At 38.0% G+C, this 9,968-nt stretch overlaps 1 protein-coding gene across 4 annotated transcripts in view; it reads left to right on the top strand.

Moving 5' to 3' along the window:
* Nucleotides 1–9,968, top strand: part of SNCA (synuclein, alpha (non A4 component of amyloid precursor)) — a 105,179-nt gene that overhangs the window by 14,997 nt on the left and 80,214 nt on the right. For 3 of the 4 annotated variants that reach the window (XM_005882619.2, XM_014530276.1, XM_014530275.1), the window contains exon 4: nucleotides 3,107–3,249. In XM_005882619.2, the coding sequence (XP_005882681.1) occupies nucleotides 3,107–3,249 (143 nt within the window). The remainder of the gene's footprint in view (nucleotides 1–3,106; nucleotides 3,250–9,968) is intronic. The other variant, XM_014530277.1, reaches the window with a different exon arrangement.

The raw sequence follows: 9,968 nt of genomic DNA, 5'->3' as shown, positions 1-9,968 counted from the left end.
TCCCTTCCTCTCTCTCCAAAAATCAATAAAAATATATTTAAAAAAACATTTATTAGATGTAAAATGTACTTATTTGAGTGTTTCTTTCTCTTTTGTCTTTTTATCCTTTGTTTGAAAGACCTTACTAGGGGAAAAATGTCAAGGTTAATGGATAAACCCACTAGATAAATCAAGTCCTACAGAAATCTTTTTTAAATGTATCTATTATTGTTACATGTATACTCTGTCATTTTATAATTTAACTAATTTACTTATTCTGACAATGATAAAACCTAATGAAAATGTAATAAAGCACAAAATGCATTTTACTATGCAGTTTATATGTATTAAAATAGGTTAAGGGTTATACATCTATACTAATAAAAGGGTAATATACTAATGAGACCGGACATCTTCCGGACAAAGCCACGGTGGCTGGGGCTGAGGCAGAGGCAGTTAGGGACGACCAGGCCAGCAGGGAGAGCAGTTGTGGGTGATCAGGCTGGCAGGGAAGAGCAGTTAGGAGGTTCAGGCTGGCAGTGCAGAGCAGTTAGGGGGATCAGGCAGGCAGGCAGAGTGGTTAGGGCAGGCAGTTAGGTGAGCGGTTAGAAGCCAGAGGTCCTGGATTGCGAGAGGGATGTCCAACTGCCGGTTTAAGCCCAATACCTAAACCGGCAGTTGGACATCCCCCGAGGGGTCCTGGATTGGAGAGGGTGCAGGCCGGGCTGAGGGACACCCCCCCCCCGTGCACGAATTTTGTGCACCAGGCCTCTAGTATATAAATAATTACCTAGGTGTTGTAAAAATAAATTTTCATGACTGGCAAAAAAAAAAAATTTATGAATCTGTAAAAAGATCACAATTTACTTTTGTCTTTGCTCTTGCTTGAACAAAGCAAGCATACCCTTGCCCTGGGCTCTCCCTCTGTCTGAAAAGCTCTTCCCCAAGATCATATACTTGGCAAGCTCCCTCATCTCCTCCAGTCTGTTAAATGACACCTTCTCAATGGGGTCTGCCTGGACCTGTTTAAAATTGGCACCATTCCCTTCACTTTTGGTAGGCCTACCCTGCCCCCCACCCACTCTTAATTATTTTTTCTTTTTTTGCCAAAGCACTATCACCTCAAACTAGTAGATAAGTTATAACATGAAAATGTTCATTATCAAGCAAAATTTTCTATTCAGGTTCTTGGGGTGGCATGGGGAGGGGGGGTGATGATAACCCAAAGCACATAATTCACTATTTTTAAAAGATCAACATTCTAGAAATGTTTAAAAACATGAAATTTGCAGTACAGCTTTTCACTGCCATTTAAATTTGAACTTTGCATTGTGAACAGCCATTACTCCTTAGGAGGCATCAGTCATGTCCCAGAAGTGGCAAAAGGCAAATATCAAGCAACACCTGCTGTGCACTCTTCCTGGGTTTAGACTCCAGGGTCACTTGTCTCCCCCGCGCCCCCCCCCGCATTGCCCAGGACCACGAGTAAGCCTTTGTCCTACAGACCACCAGAGCTCCCATGACCTACAGAAACCCAGTTGCTTTGTCCACCCTGTTTAATCATTGCTTCTCCCAGCTGGTGACGTGAAATCTGCGCAATAATCATACGACTAGCACGTAACACTGAACAGTGACATGGTGTAACTTCCTAGACTGGGACTTATCTGGAGAGGATCTGTACAGGCACAAAGCATAACAAAAACTGTGTCTCCATTTGCTTAGGATATAGCCTGAGAAAAAATATCACCTCAAACCCCAAATTTCTGAAGTGTGGGATACAGGCAGACAAAAAATGAATTTGTGGGAAAAAAGAAAGCAAACATTGCATAGATAGAGATAAGAGATGCAAGGCCTATGTTTTATGGGCATAAACCTTATAAGGTGATGAGGGGTTGTTTTGTTTCTCCATTGTCTTTGAAATGATTAAAAGAGCAGATTATCTTGTCTTTTGCCACTCTTTCATAGAACTCTTTATTTAATCAAAACAAACATTTTTATTTGTGCTTTTTTTAATTGGTAAAATGCATGGAGAGAATATGTAAAGTTCAGCAATATGAATATGAATAGTTCAGCAATTATATCAGATAGTGTCTTAGAGAATTTTTGATATTAGATTAAATCACTGCATCTAAATATAATCTTAAACTATTGATACTGTTTTCTAAATATTTAACTTATTTTTAAAAAATCTACTGAAGGACCATATTCTATTTTGCTTTGTGAAAAGGAATTTTCAGTGTGTTCAGCAAACTTCTTCATTTTCATATTTTACTTAATGTCTGACTCTCTTGTTCCCATTAAAATATTGAAAATTAATCATATTAAAAACCTTTCTGTTTCAACTACCTGAAGTTTTATGAAAGGGCCAAAGGTTCCTCGTAACCATCCCTTACTCCACTGTTTATTTCTGATAGTAACATGTGTGAGCATGGATGTGTTATGTGACTCAGAAGGTATGGCGAAAATTAACCTCTTGAGTGAGATAAAAGAATTGGCACTGAGCCCTGGCTGGCGTCACTCAGTGGTTAGAGCATTGTCCCACACACCAAAGGGTCGTGGGTTCGATTCCCTGTCAAGGGAATGTAACTAGGTTGTAGGTTTGATCAGGCACATGCAGGAGGCAACCAATCGATGTGTCTCTCTTACATTGATGTTTCTCTCTCTCTCCATCCCCTTCTTCCTCCCTCTCTTCTATTCTTTCTAAAGATCAATGGAAAAATATCCTCATGTGAGGATTAACCAAAAAAAATGGCACTGAAATTGGAATAAAGAAATAAATTTCATGCTGAGTCCGATACAGCTGTAACTGCACCTGTAACCATAGCTTTCTGCAAACTTTCTTTAATAAAATATAAACCAAACTCAGATTGCTCATGGCTTTAAATTTGCAGTCATAAACTTCAAGCACCTTTTAGTGATTAAAACAAAGTATCTTAGCCAAAATTCAATATTTGGTCTTATGCTCACTTTGAAATCTTTACAGCTTTCATTTCTTCAACTCTTCAGCTGTCTGTGGTATGTGTACATAGAGGTCCTGAGAACTGGATAGCTAGTGGAAATAAAATTAGTTTAAGTTGCTGTTGTTCTATCCATCTCTTAATCTGTTGTTGCTCTTGATGTACCCCAGTGGCTGAGAAGACCAAAGAGCAAGTGACGAATGTTGGAGAGGCGGTGGTGACAGGGGTGACCGCAGTCGCACAGAGGACAGTGGAGGGAGCAGGGAACATCGCGGCCGCTACTGGCTTTGGCAGAAAGGACCAGGTGGGCAAGGTATGGATGGTTACATACGTTTCACGTTACACTTGTAAGCTTATGAGGTCATGGTGCTTTTCCATGCCAGGCTCTAGACAGGAATAAGATGCTTACTGGGGGACGGATAACTGGCCCTCTCCATTCAAAAGTACAGCCTTTATATGGGTCCTCTTTTTTGAGGTATTAACACAGATAAATGCCAGGAAGACTGCATAATGATCATGATTGTTTCATTTTATTATGGAAGAAAGTTCATGAAATGAACAATGTAATAAATGTCAAAGGAAGAGTGACATTTCAGAAAGAATGGGTGCTTTCATGTTGGCTATGAATCTTGGAATTCCTCTTTGTCGGAACAGAACAAATCACTTTGTGCCCCATTTCTTAATTTTCAAAATGAAGATCTTTTACTTGATTTCTTTCTAATGACATCGCCTCCGTTTAAATGACATGTTGAAATATCATGTAACAGTTTATTGCCAAAAATATGTTTGTGGGAACTGAGCTACTTAAAGTGCATAACAACCAGACATCATGGTTCTGGGGTGATTTAAAAATTCTCAGAAGAATTTTGACTTAGCATCTTTGATGCAACTGTGACTCTAGCATGATTATATAAAAGATATTATGACTTTCGTTTTAACCAGGTAAGTAATAGAAAACGAGGTGTCAACTGGAAGATGAAATTTTATAAATTTCATGACCACAGCAGCAGAATGATTTTTGCTTTTCCCCTTGCTCTTCCTTGAACAAAGCAAGCATACTCTTGCCCTGGGCTCTCCCTCTGGCTGAAGAGCTCTTCCCCTAGGCCAGTGGTCGGCAAACTGCAGCTCGCGAGCCACATGTGGCTCTTTGGCCCCTTGAGTGTGGCTCTTCCTAAGCCTTAGGAGTACCCTAATTAAGTTAATAACAATGTACCTACCTATATAGTTTAAGTTTAAAAAATTTAGCTCTCAAAAGAAATTTCCATCGTTGTATTATTGATATTTGGCTCTGTTGACTAATGAGTTTGCCAACCACTGTGAGGCCTAGAGCTTATTACTTGGCGAACTCCCTCATCTACTCAAGTCTTTGTTAAATGACACCTTCTCAATGGGGCCTGCCTGGACCTGTTTAAAATTGGCAGCATTCTCCGCACCTCTGGTGGGCCTAATTCCCCTACTCTTTATTATTCTTTTCTTTTTTGCCAAAGCATTATCACCTCTAACATAGTAAATAAGTTGTTATTTTTTATGTATGTTGTTTATTTCTCACCTTCTAAAATACAAGCACCATAAGGGTAGAATATATGTTGTTCGCTGATATTTCACACATGTCCAGAAAGCACCTCTCTTTTCTGGCAAACCGCCCTGAGTTCCTCCACTCCATGTGATCCTATGTGCCAGCTTACCTTGATGGATCATGAAAACATTGATTAAAAAGGACAGGACTAGACACTATGACATATTTAGATTTTTTCGCATGGAGTTCCATTGTCTGGGGCAATTGATGCTAATTTCGGAAAATCTGGACTGGGCTTTCAGTGACGTTCTTCAGCTAACACTTGAATGTATGGTTGCTGATGAGACTTCTTTGTGCAGAATATGGTTTTCAAATAATCTTATCCCTTGAGCTAACAGCTACAATAATCCCTATTTTGTGTCTAGAATCATAATTACATTTATTCCTTTATTACATTTCAAAACAAGGGAGACTTCAGATATCAGTGCAGAGATAATTAACCTGTTTTGTGTCCCAGACACTTTTGCCAATCTAATAGAAGCTTTGGGCCCTCTTCCTTCCAAAAATGTACACTCACATACACACACAAAAAGGCTTAGTGGGATCATGGAAGCCCTAGACCAGTGATCGGCAAACTCATTAGTCAACAGCCAAACATCAACAGTACTTCTTCAGAATAGACTCGCCCAGGCTGAAAACCGACTTCTGCGCATGGGCCATGAAGTTTCAATCGCACTGTACGCGCGCCCGCACGTGGTATTTTGTGGAAGAGCCACACTCAAGGGGCCAAAGAGCCGCATGTGGCTCATGAGCCGTTGTTTGCCGACCACGGCCCTAGACTGACAGAGCCCATGATTTAGACCATCCCCTAATTACACAGGTGGGGAAAGTGAAATCTACAGGAGGAAGTTAGTCCAACATCACATAGCCAACTGTAACAGACTGGATACCAGTAGTGCTTTTCCATCCATTACATCCCTTCCTCATAACCTAGCATCCTTTGGGTTTTTGTAAACTGATTTATGACAAGCAGATTTAACTGGAGAAATTATCAGCATTAGAATATTAAGAAACCATGGAAACATGTACCCCCACCCCATTTAAAACATACAATATAAATTGCAAATAAGGCATGAAAGTGCTTTATTTCTTACAAAATAGGACTTGTGTTTTACTCTTCTAAAATATTTTATTTACTTTAATATTTTAAAGCAGAAATTTTAAATGATGTGACAAAATTAACCATTTGGAGATATTCTCTTATGGGTACTTACAGGTTCTCACAAATTTCTAATATGAAATAAAGTCATAAAACCTAGAAGTTGCAGCATAGTTTTAGGGAAAACAACATTGAACTGGGAGTTGAAATGGCTGGTTTTCATCCCTGCTCTGTCACTAACTGGCTGGATGACAGTTTGCAGATCTCCTAAGACTCTTTCTCACCTAATGAGGAAACTATAATAGAAAATTGGGTTAAAGCCCCATTTAGCAATAAAATTTTGTATTTCTATAACTTAAGGAAGACACCAATAAACTTCTTTCATTGTGGTCACTTCCACTTCTATGAGATGCCAAAAGATCTGGGGCGTTTAAATAATATGGTTGAGTTTGCTCATTATAAAATTTGAAATACTTTAATTTTATCATTCAAATTCTTATCAAAGTGATTCTGGTGAATGGAAATAAGCAAATTATTGTTTTTTAACCATTTGTTACTGATTCATTGAGAACTTATTCTCATTTAAAAAAAAACACCAACAATGCTTATTCCCAGAAACTTTGTTAGATGTTGAGGCTAAAATAATGAGAAATGTTCTAGCAAACAAACAAAAAAGACTGGAAATCAATAAACAATCAGGAGTTGAAGGAGTAGCATTTCAGGCAAAAGCAAAAACATGAGGGAATCTCATGTGGTGTGGGGGTTCAGTGGCCAATCAAAGAGGGCTGTGGCTGGAGCCCTAAGAAGCTGGAGGAAGAGGCTAGAGAGTATGCTGGGGCCACATCATGGCTGGCCATATTAAGAATGCTGGTCTTTATTCTAAGAATAAAGGAACCTATCAAAGCTTGTTAAGCAAGGACGCCAGGTTACAGGTTTGCATGTTGAAAAGATATCTCCGCCTTAATGTGAGGAACCAGCTTAAAGGGGTCAGGGTGGTAGCCCAGTACCAATTAGTGGGTTGTGGTGGAAAGAGGAGATGACTGCATATACCAATCAAATACAGTGCTGGTGGGGGAAGAGGAAAAACATGGATCAATTCGAAGACTACGTAGAAGTTAATAGCAACAAGATTTGGTGGTGTATTTCATGAGATTTGGGGTAACAGGGATGTAACAAGTAGGGCTACTAGATGCTAGATTGTAGAGTGGAATCATGTTGGTACTATTCTCTTGGTGGTTGGTGCCTTTCTTGAAGATCAGGAACACAGCAAGAGGAGTAGCTGTGTTAGTGTTCAGCTTTCATGCATTTTAAGGATATTTGGCCCATTACTCCCTGACTGAGGAAACAAAGCTTCCTTCCTTCCTTCCTTCCTTCCTTCCTTCCTTCCTTCCTTCCTTCCTTCCTTCCTTCCTTCCTTCTTTCCTTCTTTCCTTCCATTTTGTGCTTTCCTGGTTTGTTTGTGTTTAAAACAAGAGCTCTATTAATTTTATCTCTCTCTCTCTCTCTCAAGTTTATCTCTTTGTAACATGCGAGATTTGGTGTATTCTGTCTCCTTTTGATGTTAACAGGGAGATATGACAACAGATACCTAAGTGTTTTTGTGAATTTGATTATCATATAAATGAAGCCACTCTTAGTAATCATTTCTAATGATCAGATATCAGATTAAAGGACAAATAAGATGTCTTGAATTTTAAGAATTTGCTTTATCAAATATTATTAGCTTCTTTGATTAATACCTCCGAATAATACATCTTCTGATCTGTATTTTTACCTGAGCACACAAGTGGTTACCAGCCATACAATTCATTTTTTGAAGCTCAGTCATTTGATTGGCATGATAGAACAGACCACGAATGCATTGGCAGAATATTCAAGTTAAGTTCAAACAAACAGTGATGTTATACAGAGAAAATTTGTTGCCCATGTCTATCGAGAACAAGTGATCTGCTAGTTCCAATGATATTATGTATAGAAAGTAGCTTGCATAAGATTTGTTCTGTAGTGCCACCATTTAAAGTATACAGCTCGTCACTAGAACATTTGCTCCATCTCAACCTCGAAAGTGCTTTGCATGTCCTTCTGCTCAAGTCCTTGCTGAACAAATGAGTTTCTTTCATGCTATCTGGAACACCCTGGAAGAGTTGGATCCTCAGTATCCCTGAAGTTTATAGTTTTGTAATTATCTGGGTTCACAGAGAGTAAAAGTCTTGAATAAACTACAAAGCCACTACCTGACAAATAGTACAGCAGTCAGTTTCATTATCACATTCCAGTTAGGCACTGACCAATCTACAAAGATTCTTTTTGTGCAAGAAAAAAGTTTGAAAATATTTATAGCCTCAGATATTCCAGTTCATCTGTTTTCTCTATTTTTTCTTCAGAATCAGAGTGAAGTTTTCTAAACAGTACCAATGTGGAAAAATTAGATCAGATTATAAAACACTTTTTCTATCCTCAGCACAGAAAAATGTTGATTTCAAATGGATAGATGTCCGCATTCTCTGTAATCCTGCCATTATTCATAAGAGAATTGCTAACCAAGTGTGTGCTCAGTGACTAAAACAAAGCAGGCCAGAAGCATGTCAGGTTTGACATTACGATCTATGACATTTAAGCATCCTTCTGCTTAATTCCTTTGACTTACTAGAGCTATCATGTAAGCTTGATGCAATTTTATTTTTATGCCCTTGACCGGAATCGAACCTGGGACCTTTCAGTCCGCAGGCCAACGCTCCATCCACTAAGCCAACGGGTTTCGGCTGCAATTTTATTTTTAAACACTTGAGTGTTATGGACATTTTTATTAAATGATTAATCAGATGATGGATGTTGCCATCAGCCAAGTCATTTTAGGTTGACTTCACACGTAAGCCAAAGGTCACAGACAACCTTTCAGATTTCTTTGAAGAAGCATACACAGATCATAGATGTTATCTTCACATCATTCATGAGAAGGTAATTAGAGATGTCAAGATTAGTGAAATATTTTACAGTAAACTTTCTCCTTAAATGACTAATCAAGATTGATATACTGTCTTAAATAATTAAAAGTTCGAGTGTTGTCTTTGTGCTTGATCTCAGAAGATAACCAACATGACTATTAGTCATATTTACACCTAAACTAAAAGATCTGTGGCACAATGACTGATTTGTATTCCTGGTGGGAGTGGCATGTAATATTGATAGCATTGTATTCTTAGATTAAAGCACAATGTGGTAATTAAAGAAAAAACCTAATTGACCAAATCGATTTATATATATATATATAATCTGTAAAATTTTGACATGTGGTATGTAAAATCAATATTTTATACTCATGTGAGAGTCAACTAATGTAGATACACTATCTCCACTTAGAAACACATCCATTATGATGGGCTTTTGTTGTACCTAATAATATTTCAAATATTTCACTGGGTCAGGGATGGATGAATCATGGTTCCTAATGATCCTTAATCCTGCAAGGTAGTAAATAGGAAAGTATGTTTTAATTATATACAAAGAGGTAAGGAAGATGGGCTTATGGTTGTTTTTTATTAAAATTCAGTCTATTAACGGGTACTTTATATGTGCCGGACACTCAGCTGGCACGGTGGGGAATGCAGAAGTGCATAGCTTGTGGATGGCTCCTGCCTTCAAGAAATATACAGCCCGGGGATGACAACTGACATATTTGCCCCTGGGGCAAAAGACCATCTCTAGTCTTTGAGAACATGTATGTATTTGTAACAAGTGTACGTCCATCATAGAGAAAGAAATGGTTTTTGTTAGAAATGAGAGAGATCTATTTTCCAATACATATTATACTTTAAATTTTTTGTCAGTATACTATAAAATTACTTCATGTACGTAGAGATAAGAGCCATATTATTTTAGCTGTTTAGACAAAAAAATAAAAGCACTTCCATCGAGTCCTAAGACCAGTGGTTAATAATCTGTTAGCATTACATCCATGCAGTATATACCAGGTGTACCGGTTAATAATGCAGATTTTTTTTCAATAGATGGAGTTACACATATGTTGATATGTATCTGATTTGATATGTATGCTATTTTGTTGAATTGACAGCAAGCTTCAAAACTTCATATGTCAAATTTTCTGAAGGTGTTAACATCATAGATATTTTTACCCTTAAAAATGTCAAATTTCATGCTAAAAAAAAGAGCATTTACAGGGAGTTTTAATTCATTACTTTATTTTGGAGAAAAGTGCTGCTGAATACTTTGGGAAGCTTATGGTGAACATGCTCCATCTCAAGATACTTGTGAACGCTGGTTTAAACACATTAAAAGTGATGATTTCGATGTGAAAGGCAAAGAACATCCAGGTCAACCGAAAAAGTTTGAAGACCAA

Source organism: Myotis brandtii, unplaced genomic scaffold (genome assembly GCF_000412655.1).
Source record: "Myotis brandtii unplaced genomic scaffold, ASM41265v1 scaffold730, whole genome shotgun sequence".
NCBI classification, from domain to species: domain Eukaryota; kingdom Metazoa; phylum Chordata; class Mammalia; order Chiroptera; family Vespertilionidae; genus Myotis; species Myotis brandtii.
Note: the sequence above shows the minus strand (reverse complement) of the source record. Positions and strands in the feature narration are given on the sequence as shown.